The 24831-nt window shown below is 44.7% G+C and overlaps 1 protein-coding gene across 5 annotated transcripts in view; it reads left to right on the top strand.

The window, feature by feature from the left end:
* Positions 1 to 24459, top strand: part of LOC147615670 (acetyl-CoA acetyltransferase 2-like) — a 38819-nt gene extending 14360 nt beyond the window's left edge. For 2 of the 5 annotated variants that reach the window (XM_086778228.1, XM_086778224.1), the window contains exons 4-8: positions 21604 to 21848; positions 22031 to 22174; positions 22305 to 22487; positions 22609 to 22719; positions 23746 to 24459. In XM_086778228.1, coding sequence (XP_086634354.1) covers positions 21604 to 21848; positions 22031 to 22174; positions 22305 to 22487; positions 22609 to 22719; positions 23746 to 24039 — 977 coding nt within the window. In that variant the 3' untranslated portion in view covers positions 24040 to 24459. Of the gene's footprint in view, positions 1 to 21603; positions 21849 to 22030; positions 22175 to 22304; positions 22488 to 22608; positions 22811 to 23633 lie in introns of all 5 variants that reach the window. The other 3 variants (XM_086778225.1, XM_086778226.1, XM_086778227.1) reach the window with 3 other exon arrangements.
* The last annotated feature ends 372 nt before the right edge of the window (positions 24460 to 24831 follow it).

The following is a 24831-nucleotide window of genomic DNA, read 5'->3' as shown; positions in this document are numbered from 1 at the left end:
TTATGTTTATGACTCCTTTTTACTAGGATGGATTATTCTTTATAGCTCCCTTTATTTGGGATGCATTGGACTTATGAAACTCATTGTTCACATACCCTGTGTAGTGTTCTCTTGTCCTACGTGCTCTCTTGAAGATTGTTTCTACCATGTGTGGGTGGAACAATACAGAGGTGATGGAAGGGAACATGGGCACTTCAGAGGGTAGTGTGGAGCACAACATACCGTGTGTAGTGTTCTCTTGTCCTACGTGCTCTCTTGAAGATTGTTTCTACCATATCTGGATGGAACAATAGAGAGCAGATGGAAGGGAGCATGGACACTTGAGAGGGTAGTGTGAGTTGGTGGCCGAAATGCCTACAAACTATTGGTGGCCGAAATGCCTATAAACTATGTGTAGCAGAAATGCTTATGGAACACCAGGTTATCTATGCCTGCGAGTGATTATTTTATCTTGTTACTTGAGCCCACCTCTCATCTAAGGTGTGTGGTCAGAGTACCAACACGGAGTGCAAGTGGTAAAGTGGACATGACGCCTAGTTGGCACGGGACTTATGTCTATGCCAAGGATCATGTGGACCGATGCCTTATTGGCAGGAGACTTATTTTGTCTCGCCCATTTACTTGGGACATGGATTATGATATCTGGACTTATGGGACTGATTTGTCTCGCCCATTTATTTTGAGACATGATATTGCTATTATGGAGACTTATTTAGTCTCACCCATTTCTTTGGGACATGGATTCTTCAGATATATTGGATTTTTGAGACTGTCTCGTCTCACCCACTTGATGGGACATGATTATATATTGAACATATGGCTTGCAGCTTAAAGTTGTGGACAACTTTTAAGAAGCTGGGGAGGATGTCACCAACTTGGACGTTTTTCAGTATGAAAGGGGTCTGGTGGACTTCAGGATGTCTAAATATTTGGAAAGTACAAGCTTTGGAAATGGGGGATTATCCTAGAATACAAAGGACCACACTCCTAAAATTTAGGAGAGTTGCTATTTTTGGTCCAACTCCGATGGAAATTCTGTTCGCGTCATTACATCTGGAATTGAGCAGATACCAAGAGTTGGCAAAGTGCCTATGACAGAATGTCTACCAGTTGGGATATTTTTAGAGATAAAGTTTATGGAAGGACCCATCTCTTAGATTGGGATATGTGGCAAGAAAGTGGACCAAAGTGAGACAAGTGGCATGACACTTGTTAGAAAGTGGATTAAAGTGAGACAAGTGGCCTCACACTTGTCACTTCAGCTATTGTGTGGCTCTCCACTTGTCATTGTAGCCTTCTCTTGCCATTTTAGCTCATGGGAGGCCCAAATCTATAAATTGGAGCCCTCTCTCTTCATTAATGGAGGCTCCCTTGCTACACACTAGCCTCTACCACCGTTACAGGCTTCCCTAATGATGGCTACTCTCTTTCTCTCTCTCTTGAAGGTTGCCCATGAAGAATACCGGCTGTTGGGGATTGTTTTGGAGGCTTCCATCGCGAAGAAATACTGAAGGCAAGGGTATTTAATCATTTATTATGATTTCTAGTCATTGTACTTGTTGTACCAATCTTTGTACCTGCTGTACCAGCCAGTATATTGGTTGTACCAGTCCTTGTACTTGCTGTACCACCCATTGTACCGATTGTACCAGCTTTTGTACTTGCTGTACTAGCCATTGTACAAGTTGTACTAGTCATTGTACATGTTGTACCAGTTGTTGTACCAACATTTATACTTGCCGTACTTGTTGTACCAGCCATCATACCGGCTGTACCAGCCATCGTACCGGTTGTATCGGTTGAATGGAGAGTTGTACTTGTTGTACCAGCTCTATTGCATGAAGACCCGTGGTTTTTGGGGAAGAATCAGTACCCACAAGGGAGGTATATGGATTATATTGTTGGCTCGGCATTTCTACAGCCTATGTTCCGGCTTGGTTGCCTCGTGTTGGGTTGTGTTATGGCATTTGTATATGGATAATCTGGCATCTCCTGTGGGGAGAGTAAGGCCCTCAAAGCTTGTACATGATATTATTCTCCTTGGGTAGTAAAATACTCCAAGGGGGGGGTCGGCCCATTCCGACCTCTATGCGGTGTCACACGTGCAAGCTCCATTTTCAGCATTTGTGGATGTTTTGTCCATCTTTTATGTTTTATGCAAAGTGATGATGGATATGTGTTAAGGTTGTGGCCATGTTTAAATGTTTTAATATGCATTGATGGTATCAACAAGTGTGTCAAAGGCCCTAGTCCCCTCGGGCACCCGCCGCGAGTTACACATGGCAGTCACAGATTCATCCACTTCTTCAAAAATCCTCGTGGTCACAGATATGACTTCTCCCGAAGAGGTTAGTGTCACACCTGAAGGGGTGGAATGGGTTGGTGATAGTGGTGCTTCTACCCACATGACCAATCAGGCCCATATCTTGGAGGACTTCCAGACTATCTCTTCTTCAGTTCATATCGGCGACAACTCTTCGCTTCTTGTCACCGGTGTTGGTAATGTTTCTTTGGGTTCCTCTGCCACCTTACATGATGTTCTACATGTACCACGAATTTCCAAAAATTTGTTTTCAGTATACAAAGCTTCTCAAAAGGGACTTGGTGTGTACTTTGATGATGAGGTCATCGAAGTAATCGACATGAAGACTCTCTCGGTTGTTGCCAATGGAGTCCATGATGGGGGTCTCTACAAGATCACTAATTTTTCTTCCTAGATCCCTCACACTGATTCCCATATTCATCAGCTTTTCTCACCCGTGTTGGCTTTGGTTTCTGAGGCAGATACTTCTTGGTGGCATTCTCGCTTCGGTCATGTACCCATTGCTGCCTTACAGAAGTTCCATTCTAAGCAGGTTGTTAGCGGACTACCTCCGCTCAGGTCTCTCTCACACATTTGCTCATCCTACATGATGGGCAAGCATCATCGAGATGCATTCCAGAGGAGGCCACTCATCGAGCAACCCGAAGACTGGAGCTTATACATGCAGATCTTGTAGGACCTATGGAGGTTGAGTCTCTTGGCGGGGCACGATATTTTCTTCTTGTGGATGATTTCACTCGCAAAGTTTGGGTATGTTTTTTGGCTCGCAAGTCTGATGCTTTTGCCAGTTTCAGGACTTGGATCGCAATGGTGGAAAATTAGTCTGGGAGTAGAGTTTCTTTCCTCCGGACTGATAATGGTGGCGAGTTTGTACCATTTGATGACTTCCTTGCTTCGAAGGGCATTCACCGACAGACTACAGTTCCTTACACTCCTCAGTAGAATGGCGTTTTGGAACGAAAGAACCGGACTGTCAAAGAGATGGCTTGTGCTTTGTTGCATCATGCAGGTCTCCCTCTTGCTTTCTGGGGTGAAGCTGTGGCTACCTCAGTTTATCTCATTAACCGCTCTCTCCCGAAAGAGGTTGAGGGGATGACTCCGGAGGCGGCCTTTATTGGACACAAGCCTTCTGTATCTCATCTTCGTGTTTTCGGCTGTGTTGCTTATGTGCATGTCCCAGATAAGAGAAGGACCACACTTGCTCCGAAGTCAAAGAGGATGATCTTCACAAGCTATAGTCTGAGATCCAAAGGGTACCGCTTCTGGGATCCGGAGATTGATGACATCATCATTTCCCGTGATGCTCAATTTGATGAGAGCTTGTTTGGCATTGATTCCTCTTCGCCTGATGCATCTTCCGACTTTTTGGATGATAGTGATCTTTTACCTCTTCCACGTCCAGCTCCTCCTCCTCCCCCTGTTGCAACCCCGCCGGTGCCAGATGCTCCTTTATAGTCACCCGTTCCCATTGCATCAGCTCCTGCAGCTTCCAGTCCCTCTACGAGTCCTACTTTGACTCCGAGACTACCCTCACCAGTGCTTACCTCATCACCACTTCCAGCAGCATCGAATGAGTCCTGTACTGTAGCTGGATCTTCTTCTTCACGCTTTGAGAGAAAGGCTGGCCTACCTTGGTGGGTTTAGCAACTCTTTAGAGATTTTGGTCTCATGGATGCATAGCTCCATAACCAGATCTCTACCACCACTCCTGGACCTCACCGTTCATCTCGGGCTTCCACATCTCATCACACAATGAATTATGCTCTCATGAGTTCTCACCAGGAGATTGATGAGCTTGAGAGTCCAGAGGAGGCTCTTTCACAGCCGCAGTGGCGGCAAGCCATGGAAGCAGAGATGGCCTCTATTGAGAGGAATAACACTTGGTCTTTGGTACCACGACCTTCTCATCGTCGTGTTATTGGTGTGAAATGGATTTTCAAAGTCAGGTTTCATGCAGATGGTACTTTGGACAAGTACAAAGCCCGCCTTGTTGCACGAGAATATGCTCAGAAGGCAGGTGAAGACTTTGATGAGACATTTGCTCCTACAGCCAGGTATACCACCATCAAGATTGTTTTGGCTCTTGCTGCTCACTTCAGATGGCCCGTGTTCCAGATGGATGTCATATCTGCTTTTTTGAATGGAGATTTAGAGGAGGAAGTTTATGTTGAGCAGCCTCTTGGTTTTGTGATAAGAGGAGTTTTTAGTATAATTCAATTTATGATTATTTATCAAGTGGAAATATGGGTAGAATTGATTTCTGTAAATCCCATGAAATCTTTTATTCAAAACAGGAATATTGAATATAATTCAATTGAGAAATTGAGAATGAATATGGAAATAGTCGTCGAGAAAAAAAACCTTTAATTAGTCCAAGGAAAAGGCAGAAATTTAGAAAAAGTCTCATTATCGAGATCAACCTAGAAAAAGCTATTAAATGGGAATAGGTCGCTGACAGGCTTAGCTGCCTATTTCTCACGCACAGGCGGCCTCTTCTAACACACAAGCAACAAGCTCTGTTCTCAACCAGAATTTTGAAATCATATCAACCACATTCGAATTCATCATCTGGATAGCATTTTAGCTTATAATTTCAAGATCTTAGACTTACTCGTATATACTGCGAGTAAGAGCTGCAGTTATACCCTCGGTGGTATATACGGGTAGTCATGGTCCTTTTGGAACTATAAGGCACATACCATCATGTCTAGGCCTCAAGCAAGTGAGGGATTCCATACAATTGCAGTACTTCCATTTGAAGACCCAATTATCATCAAACAGGCACCCTGTGCCTGGTATCAAAAGATTGATGCCTTCTTGTTATCTCTTGGCTTTGAGAGGGCATATGTTGACATCAATCTCTATGTGCTTCTTTCTGATGGAGATATTTGTGTCATGGTTTTGTATGTTGATGACCTTATTCTTTCTGGCTCAGATGCTAGGTTGGTCATGTAGGCATATGCTCACTTATGGTAGTGCTATGTGTGAATAGGGCTTAACCAAGGGCACTTTTTCCCATGTGGTTTTTCCCCTTGGACATCAAGTGTGAAAGGACACTCTAACATATAATATTTTGTACTTCTATATTATATGGATGTGGCACACATGCAAGGGTTGGCTTGCATTTTGTGGATACCACACTTTTGGCTCTCTCTCTCTCTCTCTCTCTCTCTCTCTCTCTCATTTCTGTGTGTGAGCTTCTCTACCTTGCACCTAACCCTAATGTGCAGGTTTGTGTGTGTGAGTGTGTGAGTCCAACACCCAACATTTGGTATCAGAGCTGGGAGCTGGGAGCTGGCCCTGGAAATTTGCAGCTGGAAGATTTTCCGTCAAAAATTGGCGCTCCGTCCGTCGCCTGCGTTTTTCCGTCGACGCTGTGTTTTTTTCGTCGTCGTCCGTCCGCCGGTTCCGTCGCTGCTCCACCATCCGGTCACCAGGAACGGGCGGCACTAGTGGGGAGCCCACCACCGCTGCCCAGCTCGCCGGCAGCTCTGCCATTTCCAGCCGGCGCCCAGTTCCGTTGCCGCCCTGCGCTCCGTCTCACAGCAGCCGCCGGCCGACGACTCCCGTCGCTCCTGCCGTCCGGTGTCTCTGTTCAGACGCGTCCCTGCTCCGTGACAGCGCCCAGACCCGACACCAGTCGCCGTTCCTGCTCCGGACTGCGCCGACGACTCCAGGCACCCTCTGTTCGTGCCCCGCGCTACCCCACGACTGCCTCATGGCCTTCGTTCGCCGCCAGCGACCTCGACACCTGCCGTTACCGGCTCCCGCCCATTCCGACTTACCTGCGGCCGCTGTGCTCGCCTCGTTCTGAGCGACCCTGCACTCAAGCGGCCCGTTGACGTATGCCTGCGTGTGCTCACGGCCTGCCTCTTGCGCCACGCTGCCTGCCCGTTTGCATCTCAGTACGCTCCAGCTCCAACTTGGCCTGCCGACAGCCCTCAGCCGCCCTGAAGACCTCCTCGACATTTACAGCTTTGTGTCGTCCTTATCGTTGCTCTGTTGGCTCCCTCTACTCAACTGTCTGCTCCAAGCCTGCTGCCTTTGCAAGAAGGTATTTCTCTGTGCACATTTTGGGTCAAATACAAATACAATATTTTGCAGCCATTCCAGTGCAGGTCATATGCAGATTTAGCAGACACTTCTGTGCAAGTCAAATTCACAGGAAAATTACAGGTGCAATTTGGGGGATTTCTCAATTTCAGGACAAATTGATAAAATTGGGCATGTTGCTTTGACTGCAATTTGGGGGTTTTAGAAATTGAGGTCAAAATCAGCAAATTGAACCTCTCTCATTTGCAGAAATTTGGGGGTTTTCAAAATTGAGGTCAAAATCGGCAAATTGAGCCTCTTTCATTTGCAGAAATTTGGGGCTTTTGTGGAAATTGGCCAATTAGATGCACATTGAAGCGATTGGAGTGCATACAAATTGGGGATTTTCTGATTGGAGCATGTAATTGGGCATTACAGCTGCGATTTGTCGCATATGTATACACATTGTGTGTAATTGGACAATTTGGTGCAGGTTTACACTTGCTTTGGTTTGCGGGCATACATTTGCACAGGACATTTGGTTGCCTGGCAGTGCACATTGGTGCTTGGTTTGCTTGCAGATATATTTTGTTGACATGGCACAGAATGCTACAGATGTATTTGGTGTGCTCACCCAGGAGGACAAGCTGGATGGATCTAACTACTCCCTCTGGAGTTTCATGATCCGTAATTTGCTAGTAGCCAAAGGGCTTTGGGGCATCGTGTGTGGTGATGACACACGCCCACTTACCATACAGCCAGCCACGCCTCAAAGGGGAGGTGCTCAAAGAGCTCCTGATGTAGAACCTGCTCCCACACAAGAGCAGAAGAGATGGGACTCTAGACATGCACAGGCCATGTCATTGATAGCCCTTTCAGTGAAAAGGACTATTATTCCGCACATTTGTTCATGCAAGACATCGAAGCTTGCATGGGACACATTGGAAGCAATGTATCAGGTACGCAACGAGGCAAGAGTTGCCTACTTGAAGAGGCAATTGGATCTTCTTTCTATGGATGAGGGTGACTCCATGGTAGATCATCTCACCAAAGTGAAAGATTTGCAAGAACAATTGCTCAACATTGATGAGGTTATCCCAGACAGACAGATGGTCACCAACACTCTTCATTCTTTACCGCCTTCCTACTTGGGCTTTCACACCTCTCTCAACCTCTCAATGAGAGGAGGTGGTGATCCCGTCACTTTTGAAGAGCTCGTGGGTTTACTCTTGCAGGAAGAGCAAACAAGAGCAAACTTATCGAGCAACCGTGGTGGAGAAAAGGCATTTACAGCCAAGGATAAAGGTAAAGCAAAGAGCTTTAGGCATGGGGGACAACAGTCTAGCAAGGCTGGTCATGGACATCCCTCTTCTAGTGGTGAAAAGTGTGACAAAGGGGATGCAAACAAGCCCAAAAAGAAAGGCAAATGTCACTATTGCCATAAGCCTGGACACTACATCAGTGAATGTAGGAAGCGGATTGCAAAAGAGAAAAAGAAAGAAGCAGGCAATGCAGTAGCAGACTCTTCGGATAACAAAGCACAGCAATCAGCTAATGTAATCCAGGAAGAGTACACCTTTTTGGTCACATGCACTAGTGACACACCAAGTGCTTCAGACACTGATATGTCTTGCATTGCATCTGACAGACAGAATGCATCATGGTATTTTGATAGTGGTGCTTCGAGCCACATCACTTCATGCAAAGATGTATTTCAGCATTTGGTTTATGCTTCAAAAGGCCGCAGTGTATCATGTGCAGATCATACCACATATCCAGTAAAGGGAATTGGTAATGTCATACTTATTGCAGCCAATGGTGCCAATATATGTATGAAAAATGTATTGTATGTTCCAGGGATAAAGAAAAATCTGCTCTCCGTCTCAGCCATAAACGACCAAGGTTTAAAGGTTGAATTTGAAGATGGGAAGTGTTTGGTAAAAGACCCATCAAAGGGTTATGAAATAGTCACTTCTGGAACACAATACAAAGGCTTGTATAAGCTGGACAGCTATGACAAGCGCACTTATGATGCAAATACAGTGGCTGCCCACACTCCTGCTATGCATGATGCAGAGCTATGGCATGCTCGTTTTGGACATGTAAATTTTCAGAGTTTGATGCTTTTGCAGAAGCATCATATGGTTGATAATATGCCGCCTCTTGAGTCTCCACCAAGACATGTATGTGAGGGGTGTATTTTGGGAAAGATGCAACGAAAACCATTCCCCAAAGATGGAGCTGTTAGAGCTGAAAGTAAATTACAGCTCATACATAGTGATGTATGTGGTCCGATGAAGACACCATCCATAGGGGGGCATCTTTACTTTGTCACATTCATTGATGACTACTCCAGGTTTGCTTGGGCTTACCCTTTGAAAGCGAAAACAGATGTGTTTACATGCTTTCGACACTTTGTAGCAATGGCTGAAAATATGTGTGGATGTAAAGTCCAAACACTCCGCTTAGATAGAGGTGGAGAATACATGTCAAATGCATTCAAGGATTATGTGCTTCAAAAGGGCATCAAACACCAATGTACTGTGCCTTACACACTGCAGCAGAATGGTGTAGCTGAAAGGAAAAATAGATCTCTAATGGAGATGGCAAGATGCATGGTGAAAACACAAAAGTTGCCTCACAAATTTTGGATGGAAGCTATAATGTGTGCAGCTCATGTGTTGAACAGGTGTCCAACAAAAGCTTTGAAAACCATAACACCATTTGAGGCTTGGTATAGCCGAAAGCCAACAGTGGATTATATGCGTACATTTGGGTACAAGGTAGCAGATCACTCTCTGTATGAGAGTAAGCCCAAAGCTTTGCGGAAAGCTTCAAACTTTTCTCGAGGTAAAGCCTTTGTGAATAGATCTGCAACATTATCCTGTGTAGGGCAATAAGATAAACTGATCTCCCCTGCATGTAGCCTCTCTCTGACATAGTGATAATGAATCTCTATGTGCTTGGTACATGCATGAAATACTGGATTTCGTGCCACGGCCATAACACTCTGGCTATCAGTGAGAATGGTGGTGGGTGTCTGCTGACACTCACGAAGATCAGCCAATAGTCTCCTCAACCATACACAATCTACTGTAGCTGTAAAGGCTGCCCTGTACTCAGCCTCACAAGTAGATGTAGCAACAGTGGGTTGCTTTTTACTCAACCAAGATATGCATGATCTGCCAAGAAAAAAAGAATTCCCACTGGTGGATTGCCTGGTATCATAATCACCAGCCCAATCTGAATCACTGTATGCATAAAGCTGCAAGCTGCCCCCCCTGGGATAGAACAAACCAAGATCCAGGGTATCCTTAAGATATCGAAAAATGCGTTTGACTGCTTGCCAATGCTTTGTGCCTGGGCTGTGCATGAATTTGCTTAACAAAGACACTCCAAAAGATATGTCTGGCCTCGTGTTACACAAGTAAATGAGGCATCCCACTGCCTGGCTATAAATGCCGGCCTCAAAAGGCTCTCCAATATCATGCATAGTAAGCCGTACACCTGGTTCTACCGGAGTAGAAATGGGCTTACATTCATCCATGTGAAATCTTTTTAGCAAACTTTTTATGTACTTAGTTTGCTGCATAACAATGCCATCATCTGTATGCATAAACTGTATGCCGAGATAGTAGTGTAAAGGCCCCAAATCTGACATATCAAATTCAGCTTTCAAATCAGCTTTGAAATCTGAAATTTGTGCTTTGCTTGTACCTGTAATGAGCATGTCATCTACATACAAGATGACTATGAGAATATCGGCATCGGTTTTCTTCACATACAATGTGCTTTCAGCTGGACTATTCTCATAACCTTGGCTGGTTAGATGAGCATGTATCTTATCATACCAAGCTCTTGGAGCTTGCTTTAACCCATACAATGCTTTGTGCAACTTGCATACTTTATGTTCCTCACCAGGAACTACAAAACCAATGGGCTGATTTACATATACTTCCTCCTGTAAATCCCCATTTAAGAATGCAGTTTTGATATCCAATTGATGCACTTTCCATCCTTTATGGGCAGCCAATGCAATCACAGATCTTATTGTGGTCATTCTCGAAGTAGGAGCAAAAGTCTCTTCATAATCTATTCCCTTTTTCTAGGAGTAGCCTTTAGCCACAAGTCTTGCTTTGTACCTGTCAATAGTACCATCAGACTTTCTTTTGACTTTGTACACCCACTTTGTTCCAATTACATGCTTGCCTTTAGGCAATTCCACAAGATCCCATGTATTGTTCTTCATGATAGAAGAAATTTCAGCTTGCATAGCTTGCAACCAATGCTCATTCTCATGTGCTTCTTCATAAGAAGAAGGCTCTTCTGAATCAAAGAGACCACCCATTGCGAATGCAGACTCCCCACGATGTACATTCAAAGCATGGCTGGAACTAGCCCTTGTTCTACCTGTGAGTGGAGCTGCAAGTTTGCTTTCTTGCAAAGTTTTCAGCAACCATCTTGGCACTGACTTGGCTGTATCTATGGCTGTTTGCTCTTCCCTGACAAGATCTTCCACTTCTTCCATAGAAGGGGGCTGAATGGCTGGCTGGTCCACATGTTCTACATGTGGATTTTCTTGTGTAGGGGCTGGCTGATCTGAATTCCTCCTTATTGCAATGGGTAAAAGTCCATCAAACATGTCCTGTAAGCCTGTATCATTATTTTTATACAAGCTGACCATGGGCTGTTCTGAATTTTCAGCAAATACCACATCTCTACTCACAAAAATCCTTCGTGTAGTTGGATTATAAAGACGGTATCCTTTGCTCTCATTGCTATAGCTCACAAAAATGCATTTAATTGCTTTGTCATCTAGCTTTGTTCGGAGTTGTTCCTACAGGGGGGATTTGTAGGCATATGCTCACTTATGGTAGTGCTATGTGTGAACAGGGCTTAACCAAGGGCACTTTTTCCCATGTGGTTTTTCCCCTTGGACATCAAGTGTGAAAGGACACTCTAACATATAATATTTTGTACTTCTATATTATATGGATGTGGCACACATGCAAGGGTTGACTTGCATTTTGTGGATACCACACTTTTGGCTCTCTCTCTCTCTCTCTCTCATTTCTGTGTGTGAGCTTCTCTACCTTGCACCTAACCCTAATGTGCAGGTTTGTGTGTGTGAGTGTGTGAGTCCAACACCCAACAGGTCACACAGGTTCAGTCCAAGCTTTCAAAGACATTTGAGATGACTGATCTTGGCCTTCTACATTATTTTCTTGTGCTGGAGGTTTGGCAGAAAGATGACTGTATCTTCATTTCTCAGTAGAAGTATGTGCGGAAGTTGCTCACACTTTATGGGTTGTCAGATTGTACACCTCTCTTGTCCCATGTATCCCAATGCCAAGTTATCCAAGGAGGATGAGTATACCCTTGGTGGATTCCACAGAGTACCGGCAGATTGTTGGCTCATTGCTTTACCTTGCCAACACCCATCTAGACATCTCCTATGCTATGAGTGTCCTCAGCCAGTTCTCATCAGCCGCTTGAAGGTCTCATTGGCAGGCAGCTTTGAGAGTTCTTCGTTATCTCCGAGGTACATCAGATTATGGCATCACCTACTCTTGTGGTGCTGATTTGGTTGGCTTCACAGACTCCGATTGGGCAGGCTGTATTGATACTCGGAGGTCTACATCTGGATATTGCTTCATGCTTGGTTCTGGATTGGTTTCTTGAAAGTCTCAAAAGCAGAGGACTGTTTCTGCTTCTTCCACCGAGGCTGAGTATAAATCCTACCTTCTCTCCTCTACTGAGGCACTTTGGATTCATCAGATTCTGGAGCATTTGTGCTGTGCTGACACTTCCCCGGTTACTATTTTCTCGGATTCTCAGAGTGCTATTGCTCCAGCACAGAATCATGTGATACGGGGACGATCCAAGCACATTTTGTACACGACTGGATCAAGTTGGGCCTACTTTGACTGGCTTACTGTTCTACCAAGGACAATGTGTCTGATCTCTTCACCAAACCACTTCCGAGAGCTACTATGGAGGTGTTACTTTAGCGTGCTGGTATTGGACCACCCCTCTGGCATTGAAGAGGAGGTGTTGGATTATATCATCTCCAGAGGGTCTACATCATCTTTTTTCATGCTTGTATTGGCCATTTATGAGGCCCTGCATTGGCATATGTTAGTAGAGATTATTCAGCATTTTTCTACTATTTTTTTGGTATTTTTAGGCATTTTATGCTATTGCCATGCTGTCGGCCTGCTACAGCTGGCCAATCAACATCCTGAGGGAGTATATAAGGGCTGGCTCCCTTTCCCTCAATTCATCTCATTTTTCAGCATTTAGTTGAGGTCATTAGCAGCTGCTACTGCTTCTCACCATTGTACAGCACCTACGGGCTTCCCTCGTGCTCAGATTTCAGCAATAAACATCAGTTTCCAGCATTTACAGGTCTTGTACTTGAGCCTACATCTGTGTTTTATATTTGCTTCACTTTCTTTCAGTACCAACCCCAACACCACCAACTCGAATCGCCAAAACAACCAAGGTGGCGGCAATGCCCCAAATTGGTGGTCGAGAGGGGGTAATGCTCCAGCACCTACTCTGCAGGGTCCCCCACCAAGGAACTAGCAACAAGGCATTGGTACAAATTGGCCTAGGCCTTCCCTGTGGCGAACCACTGGTCAGGTCGCTCAAGGTCCCCCCCTCGGGTCAGTATCCTTCACCACCCCGGAAGGGATGTGTGATTGGTCATCTCTTATAGCTCATCTCAGCCCCTCCGCCAATGTCACTTAGGCCACATCTCAAGTAGACTCTGGTCACTCTTGCGAAAGGAAGACGAAACCTCGAGCTAGATGAGGCAGTTAGTGTGTGGAAGCTTCTACTCTCGTTCAAATCTATCAATTACTTGATGATCCATTTGTGTCAATCCCACCCAATTGTTCCCTGTGGCCATCCAGTCACTTGGATAGTCAACAGTGGAGCTACACACCATATGGCATGGAATGCTGACATTTTCATTTCTCAGTGTCCTGCTAAGGGTGAAGTTCGATGTGGCAACAATTGGCACCGTTTTATTTGACACTACCATGGATCCCAACTAGGTAACCTTTGACAATGTCTATCTTGTTCCTAACTTGGGCCTCAACTTACTTTCTGTATCCCAGCTGACCCAACTCGATCGTGGAGTTTGCTTCAACAAGCGAGTTGTTGAGGTGATTGATGAGACTACCGGTCTTGTTGTTGCCCGAGGTCAAGCACAGAAGGATGGCTTATATCGGATGTCTACTTTTCTATTTGAGCCATCTTTCCAAGGTTTTGAGTTTCATCGGGTTCGTGCCTATGTGACTAGAGCTCCTTTTGACGCTGAACGACTATGGCACTATTGCTATCGTCACCTGCCCTATGACACGCTCTATGAGTTGTTTAGGGACCAGTTGGTTGAAGGCATACCCCGCCTTAAACTGACCAAGGATGTCTGCCGGCCATGTCAAATGGGTAAGCAGCATCGTACACCGTTCCCATAGCATGCTACTCATCGTGCTTAGATGACTATTCGATTTACATGTGGGTGTATTTCCTGAAGCATAAATCAAATGCTTTCCAATACTTTACCATGTGGGTTCGGTTAGTCACTAACCAAATGGGTGTCTCGAATGGGATTGCTCGCAGTGACAATGGTGGTGAGTTTATCTCCCATTAGTTCACCGAGTTCTTGCAAGAGCAGGGCATTCAACGCCAGCTCACCTCCACCAACACCCCCTCACAAAATGAAGTGGTGGAGCGCAAGGACCTTATCGTCATGGATATTGCATGCTCCATGCTCTTTGTAGCAGAGTTGCTTGAACGCCTTTGGTCAGAAGCGGTCAACACTGCGGTGTACCTTTTGAACTGTTGCCCTACAATCGCTTGCCCTACAATTGCTTGTCTTACAATCGCTCTCTCTCACAGGACTCCGTTTGAGGCATTTTATGGCGAGAAACCGATTGTTTCCCATCTTCGAGTCTTTGGGTGTTGTGCTTACACACACACTCCGAATGACATGTTATTAAGTTTTGGGCGACCAAAACTCTCTAATAAATTATGACCAGCCCGGCGTTTATACACACTGATGTCCCGAGGTGGACAAAACCCAATGTCCACCGCCCATACCTTATCCCCTTTGTACAAAGGGAGTAACCAGCCATGTGTCCTCTCTAGCTTGCTCCACAAAGCACTTGCTTGCCACCCAGAGTGGACAACTCACCACCTCACTCCTCTCTCTAGAGGTAGGCGCCTCCTTCATGAGGGCATTTGGGCTGTATTTTCTGCACTTTCTCCTTCCCAACTCCATATCCAAGCTTGCTAAGGTGTTTCCCAAGCTTCCAAGAGTGTTTCCGGGTGCTAATCACTCTCCTACACACTCCCAACGATTGAAATTTAGCAAAATAGCTCTCTTTATTGCTGTAATTTCTGGTCTTTTTGTTGAGAACCCTAATTTTAGTTCTCCTTCCTCAAGTTGAACCATAGGGGAAGCTTTCCCAGGGTTCCCTTCATCCTCTTGAAGACTTTTGTTGCGAAGAAATTTGACAAATCGAAGACCTCATCACTCCAAGGACTTCCATCGCGAAGACTTCCACTGTCATCGACTCTACTTGCAATTGGTAAGCTTTTATGCTTAAATATGAAAGCAAGTAGCAGGAGGGAGGAACCGGATTACAAGATCACATACCCTGTGTAGTGTTCTCTTGTCCTACGTGCTCTCTTGCAGATTGTTGCTACCATGTGTTGGTGGAACAATAGAGAGCAGATGGTAGGGAACATGGGCACTTGAGAGGGTAGTGTGAGTTGCAAGTGTACATCGACAACCACTTGTTTACAATACTGTATTCATATGCATTGGTATGGAAATCTAGTTAGAAATGCCCATGACACTATGTACTTGCTTCTTCCAAGATCAATATACTTTATTTGAGGGAGGGGCCGGCCGTTCTGGCTCATTGTGTATCTCTTGTTAATTTAGCAAATTACTTCTTGTATTGAGCATGTGTCCATCAAATCTTAGTGTATTTTAAGTGTATTGATTAGCATTGTGTTCAACCAAGTTACAGCAATCTAAATATATACAAAAGCAATTGAAGAGGTTTAATCTTGAAGGCTGTAAACTTGTGGCTACACCTATGGAGACGTGTACTCGACTTAGTCTTCAAGATGCAGGAGACTCTTTTGATGCTAGTTTGTATCAGGAGGCTGTTGGATCCCTTCTTTATGTGTACAACACATAGTAGTTAGGGGGTTGTTTGAAACGGGTTTCCTAAAAGTTTCAAATGCGTTTCAAACAGGTTTCGTAAAATTAGCCCGAAGTTTCCTACCTACAGGTTTTTGCATGTACAAAATTTCAAATATATACTATATAAAATATGTAAAAATAACACTAAATGCATAGAATACATGGAAACATCAATTTGAAGCCTATAGTCTATAGTCTTTGAATCACAAATAACAAAAACCATATAATCATCCATCATCAATGTCAAACCATACATGACATTGTCACACTACATAGGTTAAAACTTATAAGTTTGAAGTGTTCATGTCACATCAATGATCATACATGAATCATGATGAATCAATAGTCATGGCCCAATGCCCATAAGCCATACATAATAAATCATGATAAGCCACATGGCTCATGGACAATGGCTCTGGCTCTCGACTCTCAGCCTAGCTAGTAGCTAGTCTTGCAAGTCCTCAATCTCCTCATCCTCATCATCGTCAAACTCAGACTCACTGTGAGAATGTGAATCGGATGTGGAGGAAGACTCAGCTGCTACACTCGCCTCACTTGCTGCATTGGAACTAGCACGTGTTGCTGTAGATGAATGTGCACGACTAACACGTGCAGGTGGTGTGATCTCCTCATATAGCATGGCATAAATGTCACGCTCCTCTCTAAGAATCTTTGGGACTTCTTTCACTTTCTCAATGTCGATTTTATCAACATTGACTTGGCGAGGTCGATGGGATTGCCTACCTGCTCAATTAGGCGGAGGTTGCAATGACAAAATACCAACCGCTCTAATTGAACAGTGGACAACCGATTCCTCTTCTTTGTATGGAAGAGGGCCCAAGTGCTCCAATTCCTCTCACAAGGACCCAAGCTACAATTCTGTGATAGGACTCGAATGGCGAGGGATTTTTGTCATAATTCATGCAACCAAAGAAGTTGAAGCCCTTATTAGAATTTAGAAATAACTTATAAGTATACATAATACTACAAGTGGATTCTTATGCAAGATTCAAGAACCAAGAGTCAAGACTCACCAAGTGAGGGGTGCTGATGTCATATTTCTCCCACCATGACACTGGCTGTAGCTGTGTCTCCCGCATTTTGGCCGTCACTGAACCAAATTTAAAGCTACCATTTCGGAAAATAAGTAGCTCATCCTCCAGCTGCCCTAGCAGGTCCGCATCCCCTCCTGTGTATCTCTGGATGTACTGTTGCCATCCATCCTCAAGCTCCTCATTATTGTATTGCTCCTCATTTCTCCAAAGAGGATGCAATATGTGAGCAACTGCATGGATTGGTATATGAAACCAATCCCATCGTGTGTTCCACACAGCTTGGATGTCGTGAACCCTAAAAAAACAGCCATGAAATGTATACAGGATAATGTCATAAACATGATATTTTACAAGATTGAAGAATCAAAGAGACTAAGAGTGCATGCATAATGCAGCATACCTCTCTGCTGATAAGACAGTGCAGCGGTTCAAAGCTTCACCAATTCTATCCATGAACTCGTACAGGAGTCCCAGAGTGTTGCCCTCCATGTCCGTGATGTGAAGAACACTATAAATAGGCTGAATGGCCTTTATGAGAGCTTCAGCCTCTTGCCACCAAGTGTCTCTCATGATAACACGTACAAATGCAATGGCCTTGGGACTATCATGATCATCCCAAGCCATCCACTCCTTGGAAACCACTATGCGTAGGAGTCCATGGCGGACTCTCACCAGCCTCTCAACCACAATGAATGTGTATGCAAATCTAGTAGTAGAAGGTTTGAGAAGCTCTAAGTCGCTATGTGCCTGATACATAGCAAGCACCTTTGGCCTCTTTGTCACAAACTTTACCATCATGCGAGAGGTCTCAAAGATGTCTGACACCCAACCTATCTTTGCCACATCCTCGATGAGGCGGTCCAAGCTATGAGCAGCACATGGAGTCCAAAGAATGGCAGGAAACTCGTCCTCAATCATCCTTCCCATGGAGACACAGTTTGAGCCATTATTAGTGATCACCTGCACTATATTTTGTGGCCCAATCTCCATGACAACCTCTCGAATGTGTCGCCAAATGTACTCACCTGTCACCACTGTGCCTGCCATGGATGCATCTATGGCACGCAAGAACATTGTGCCCTTGCATGATGAGACGAGGATGTTATAAACATTCCTTTTTCTAACATCCAACCATCCATCACATAGAAGAGTGTATCCATATTTTTTCCATGTTTTGTTGAGAGGCTCTATCTCCATCTCCACAGCTTGTCTCTCCCTTCTGAGCTCCCGTGTGCGCAAGCCGCATAAAAGGGTCCCTCCCACTCACATCCTATGCGGCTGATTGCCCTCATGGCCTTTTTCCATCGTGCGGTGCGCACAATATTGAAAGACAAAGCACATTGTATGAAGAGCTTTGTCAGCTCTCGGGTGGCCTCTTGCTTTGCCTGCATCTGTAGATTGGCTTTGATGCTCCCTCTTTGCAAGGCCTTGGCGCAATGGGAGTCCTTTGTGGCCGTGGTGCAAAGCTACCTTCTGAAACCTTTTGTTTCTTGGATACACTTGTACTACTTGTGGCTAAGACATCCACATCTTCCTCCTCATCTTCATTCCTCTCCTTTTCTGTCGGTAACTTCATTTGGCCTAATAATTTGGCTCTCTTCCACTCTTGTAATGATGCCTTGATAGCATCCGGCACAAGTGGACAAGAGCTAACTCCCTTCCCCGCTAAACCTGTGAAATGGGCCTTCGCCCGGTCTATGCTGCCACTGGACTGCAAACCACAATACTTGCACTGCCATTTGGAAGCACCTCCACCCTTGTAGGAGGCCGATTCAATCACATGGGTCCACATATCATCTCTTGTGCGAGGCATTTTGTTGAAGGAGTCTGCTTGCAGAGAAACCCCCAATTTTCAAACCACTTTAATTGACAAAAATCAGCCATGTAATGGATTACATAGCTGCTTTTAAGACCCTTGGGCAAAGTCTAAGGCAAACGTTGGAGGCTTAATGGGGTCTCTGTGAAGAAAATCCCCATTTTGCAGCATCTTCATCTTGCCCCAAATTGGCTAAAATTAGCGAGGAGGATTGATAAAAAACACACCTAGCTGTAGACACGCGACTCGAGGGAGGAAACGTGCAGGTTTGGGGTAAGCCGGGCAGCGCTTGTATTCGATGTTGACGATGAGGGGAAAGCGGCGTACGGAAATCAAAGAATAAATTATCCAAAGACTCGCCTGATGTTGACGTGGGATTTTGGGGGAAAAAAAATGTTATAAAACTTGTGTGAAAGAAACGCGTTTTCTACAAGGAAACGTTTCCACGTTTCTTTCCTTGTAGGAAACGCGTTTCCTAACTACTATGGCACTGCAACACGAGGCCAGATATACAGTATGCGGTCTCACAATTGAGCAGATTTATGCATAGCCCAGGTACGAAGCATTGGCAGGCTGTGAAGCGGGTTTTCCGCTATTTACAGGGCACCTAGTATTTTGGATTATTTTATCCAAAGGGGGGTGAGTCACAGCTGCATGCTTTCAGTGATTCAGATTGGGCTGGATGTTATGACACACGAGTGTCCACTAGTGGGTTTTGCTTTCGTCTTGGTGATTCATGTATATCATGGCTCTGCAAGAAGCAGTCTACAAGGCAGCTTTTACAGCTACAGTTGAGTATGTGTGGCTCATACGTCTTATGGTTGATTTGGGTGTTGGACAGTCGTCTAGCACTACGATTTTCACTGACAGCCAGAGAGTATTAGCAGTTGCGAGGAACCGAGTGTTTCATGCTCACACTAAGCACATTGAGGTGCATTACCACTGTGTCAGGGAAAGACTCTCTGCCGCCGCAAAGATCAGCTTGGTCTATGTGCCTACACATGACAACATGGCAGATTTATTCACGAAGGCTTTTCCTTGTGAAAAGTTCGAAGCTTTTCATAAAGCTTTGGGCTTATTGCATTTTCAAGATTGATCGGCCATACCCTGTACATGTTCACATCATCACTCCAGGGGCATTATATAGTAGTGATGTGTGTGAACACACTTAGGACCGTCGAGGCACTTTTTCCCTCACTAAGAGGTTTTTTTCTCGTCCTCTTATCTACTAATTTTGGGGTGTGTACTTATCTTTTGTATTTGGCACACATTTGTTTATTCTAATCTAGTGAGTTTGTGTGCTCTCAAGCTTCTCTATCTTGTGTGTGTGCATTGCTGCAACCCTAACCCTAATTCCAACATTGAACTTGGAAAGGAAACTGTTGTGCCTTTTGAGAAACGTGGGTGCGGAAGCCAGGTGTAAACCCGTCCACATCCAAATGATAGGGCACTAATGTACAACTCATTTGGTAGCCAACTGCGGAGAGATGGCGTCCTCAGAATTGCCCATGTTAAATAGAACTACAAACTGGTGGCCCTTGGCAGAGCCATAAGCTTGGATCATGCTTTTCTGTGGAGCATCACTCTCACCCTCCTACTTAGCATCAAATACGATGCATAGAAGGTAAAAGCTGAAGTGCATTGGTGGTAATAGGTGGTGCTGGTGGAGCAAGAGAGGTTGTGGCAACTGTGGAAGAAGGTTGCTTGGAGGCTTGCTCCGTTTGCCATTTCTGTCAATCCTTCTTTTTTTTTTTTGGGGAAAAAGATCCTTCAATTAGTTAAAGAGGAAACAACCACAAAGGGCTAAGTACAACCACGAAGGGCTAAATACAAACTTGCCTCATATAAGGGCAAGAAACAACTGATCATAAGGGGGAGAGGTGCTTCTCCTCTGGCTGGCCGCTCTATGAGGAGAAGGCTATCTCATACGGGGGGGGGGGGGGGGGGGGGGGGGGGGGGAGGAAATAACCACATAGGTGGTCTATAGTGCCAAATGGGGTCATCGCCTCTATCTGTGATTGAGGAAAGGGCCAGGCCTCCAAAGTCTCAAGAAGGCTTTCCATTGCTTTCACATGCGGTCAGAACCTCCTTGTAGCTTCCCCCACTGACCACGGAGGGTGTGAATGATGTTGAGCCATATGCTCTTCTTACCGTGCCCAATGGTATGATAGAAAAAACATCGGTTTTCTATCTGGTACTTCCTTTCCTCCTCTGGAGGAAAGATAGCCTCTAGTGATGCCTACTTTAGTCTTTGCCTCGGGGGTTTTCTTAGGTTTGGAGCGACGGAGCCTGAGGGGGCGAAAGGCCGGCTTGAGTCCTCGCCAGCGGCGGCCGATGATGAGGTGTATGCTTCTTACCTCTTGGACTAGAGCTAGAACTACCGTCCTTACTGTCTTTAGAAGATGAATTACCTTTTCTCGGCTGTGAAGCAGTTTGCTACTGTTGGGGTTTGGTACTAGACTGTGGTTGTTTTGGCTCGTCTCCGTTCATCTTCATTTTGAGCGAGAGTCAAAGCCCGGTCATATGTGCTGGGTTCAAAGTTATGAACTATGAACCGAATGTTAGGATCCAATCCACGAATGAATTGATCCATCTTGACCCGCTTAGATAACCCTAACTACTGTGCTAAAGTGATAACCTTACTAGAAAATTGAAGCAAGCATAGGTGACCCGTTCTGTTTGAGTCCATAGAACTCATCTGCCTTAGTTTTGTCGACGCATGATAGACTTGGCCTCCTTGTGGGGCTCCTTAACGTTATTTATATGTTTCACGAGTTGAAATATCCTTTTGCATGTGTATGTTGATACTCGCGCTAATTTCATGTCATGCAGAGCAGCTTACCTTACCACCCATGAGCCCTTATGCTCCCCCCCCCCCCCCCTCTCCCCTCTCCTTCCTCGGGCCCCAACTCCTTCCCCCTCTTTCGGGTTTCATTGCATAGGCCCCTTCTTCCTCCTCTTTCATAGTGGATGGTTCAAATGGGGTACTGCACAGGGGCAAGCGTTAGGATTGCGTGACCTTTTTGCAGGGTGTTTAGTGGGTTTCTGAACTTTTGTGAGGATATTTTGGATCTTTGTTTATATCTTTGGATACAACTACATAATGTCTGAGTTACAAATTTTTGTTTTCTCATTTCTATTGGTGTCTTAGCGGTGATGCTTGGAGCGCAAGGCATCATGTTGGGTATGAGTCAGGCTGTAATTGCTGGAGGAATGGAAAGCATGTCAAATGCACCATATCTATTACCCAGAGTACACCCTGCAAAGATGCTGGGTGACTACAGCTTGATGGATAGTCTGCTGCGTGATGGGCTGAAAGACCCCATGAAGGATGTCTCGATGGGGATAATTGCAGAGTTGTGCGCAGAAGAGATGGGAATATCACGAGAAGAGCAGGTAGGATTCTTCAAAAAAATTCTATTTTTTCAATATGAAGGCTGGTTACAGAGAAGCGCTGTCCCTGAGTGACAAGCCCATCTAGGCCCGCGTGCCATCAGGGATGGACGGGCAATCCTGCCTGCCATCTGACATGGGTGGGGACCAGCCTAGCTGTTCTACTCATATAGGTTTGATGGCAGGATGATCATGCAATTCAAAGCTACAAGAGAGCAGCTGCTGCCCAAGCAACAGGCGCTTTTAAGGCGGAGATTATACCGGTGACTCTTCCAGGCAAGAAGGGGAAGCAGAGTATATTTGTGGATTTCGATGAGGACTGCTCCAAGGTGTGCATGTTTCTTTGGGGTGGAAAAATTTAGAAATCGGTTATAAAAGGGCATATCAGGCCTATGTTTTTTTTGGCTATAATAGTAATCCCAAAAATGCACTCCGAGCACTCTAGCTTCTGGTTTGCAGTTTGATCCAGATAAGCTTGAATCCCTGCCTCCTGTTTTTAAAGCTGGTGGCACAATTACGGCGGGAAACGCTTCCTCCATTAGTGATGGGGCGGCTGCCCTTTTACTAACATCCACTGCATATGCTGAGAAAAATGGGCTCCCAATTCTAGCTCGCATACGCGGGTTTTGTGATGCTGAACAGGTATTCACTTGTAAATTTCAAAGAGAATTTGCAAAGTTTGTCTTGCTTGCAGCTGGTTTGCTCTTTGCTGCAAGATGAAGTTCCATGTTTTAACCTTTTTTTAAAAACATTCTCTAAGCAGGCACCTGAAAAGTTCCCCACAAGCCCAGCACTCGCTATCCCTCTGGCATTGCATCAAGCTGGTCTGCATCTGGAGGATATAGATTTGTTCGAAATCAATGAAGCTTTCTCAGTAAGATTACCTGATGTGTGTTTGGGTGCTTGCCTGGGTGCATCAAAGTCTTCTCCTGGATATACCCAACTTGCCTATTTACTTACATTATGTATGTAATATTGTTTCTTTGTAATGCATGTATGCATGTAAGTGTGTATGTGTAACCTCATTTGTTTGTAATTCATGTGTGTGTGTATATAGGTTGGTATGCATGTGTACATATGTATGTATGTGCATTTGTTTCCATTGGTATATCTTTCTGCGGTATTAGCAGACATGCAGATTTGAAGTCCTCATCCAAATTGCGGCCAGCTGGTTTATGCCAATTCCATTGTAAGCGGTGCATTTGCCTGCTGACCAGCTATTGTGTGTGTGTGTGTGTGTGTGTGTGTGTGTGTGTGTGTGTGTGTGTGAGTTTGCCGTCGTCACGGCTGAGTTTGCCCTTCACCTCGGGAGAAGTGATAGGAACTCAGTATGGTGGTTTATTTATGAAAATCTGTCTATTAAAGCAGACATAGTTTTATGCATGAATCTGCATCTACTCTAGGGTGCTGATGGCATGAATGGGGATATCATAGCATGTAGTCTATGTTATACATGATGGAGTTGATGATTTGAAGCCTTTGTGAGTAGACTCTCATGGTTTTAAGATGCACTTTGATTTTTGTTGAGTTTAATATATGTATGTATGTGTGTAATGTATGCATGCAAGTATGTATTGTATGCATGAATGCATGCAAGTATACATTTTTGTGTGCATGTATGTATGCTTATAATGCATGTATTTTATGGATGTAGGTATGCATGTATTTATGTTTGTAATGGGTGCATGCACATAAGTATGTATGCATGCATGTACCATACTTTGATGCAAGGAGTTCATCGAATTGAGTATCGTTATTGGATTTTGTTTAACTTTTTGTTAATAACAGTTTTGCAAGGTATGCCACGACCAAACTTAGAAGTGGCAACTAAACACAAGGATACTCTGGAAAAATTTAGAGTGCAAGAGATGATTCTAAACGTGATGAGCCTCATTGCCAGGTGGTGGACCTTGCGAATCGGAAACTGCTGGGTTTATCCTCTGAACATGTGAATATCCATGGTGGAGCTGTGTCACTTGGGCATCCTATTGGTGCCTCTGGAGCTCGAATTATTATCAGTTTGATCACAAGCCTTGCTCTCAAAGGTTTGAATCTTGGAGTTGCAGCTGTGTGTAATGGTGGGGGAGGAGCTTCGGCCATAGTTATCGAAAGAGAGAAGAAATATAGATTATATGAGCATGAGATTGGCCACAGACACCAGAACAAAGATACTCAGGAAACTGGGAAGCCTTGACAGATCCCAGCATCAAGGTTGCGTGGTGACCAAGATTGTACAGAACAGATTGCTTGCTCATACAGCAGGCATAGTTGAATTACTTTTTATCCTGCAAAGGTGTGCGTTTGGCAAATATAATCACGGCTATGGATTGTAAAATAGGCAGTGTATAAATGTAAGTATATTTACAGGTAAGGGGTTCAAACCCTGACACCTAAATAAATGTAATTACTCTCAGAGTACGTTTGAAGGTTTTTTTGGATGTCTCGATTACTTTTTATCCTGCAAAGGTGTGCGTCCGGCAAATATAATTGAGGCTATGGATTGTAAAATAGGCAGTGTATAAATGTCAGTATATTTACAGGTAAGGGGTTCAAACCCTGACACCTAAATAAATGTAATCACTCTCAGAGTATGTTTGAAGGTTTTTTGGATCTCTCGATTGATTTCCTGCACCCTTTTGGGTTTTCCGGGTTTGAACTCATGACCTCTTTTTGTGTAGGCTCGGTTGTGAGCTAGCCATTGGGCAAGAGCCCTTCCGACATCCATTACGAGTTTCATGACAAACTTTCATTGACTAGGATGCCACTTGGAAAACCTTGGGCAGCCACATTGCACAAGTCCCTGAATTTGGGATGGGTAGGTATTCCTAGTCCAATCAGAAGATAACAGCTTCACAATACTTTTTTGCAAATAGTATTGCTGCCCGGACAGCTTCACCTTTTTGCAGCCGCTTACCTGTGTAAACGTTGTGGCTGCATCAAAATACCTACCCCATATTGGTAGCAACACTTGCCCATCCTATGGAGA

The sequence above is a fragment of the Cibotium barometz genome, chromosome 39 (assembly GCF_041138505.1).
Source record: "Cibotium barometz isolate CiBa-2024 chromosome 39, ASM4113850v1, whole genome shotgun sequence".
NCBI lineage: Eukaryota > Viridiplantae > Streptophyta > Polypodiopsida > Cyatheales > Cibotiaceae > Cibotium > Cibotium barometz.
This window is presented reverse-complemented; position numbering and strand designations above follow the sequence as displayed.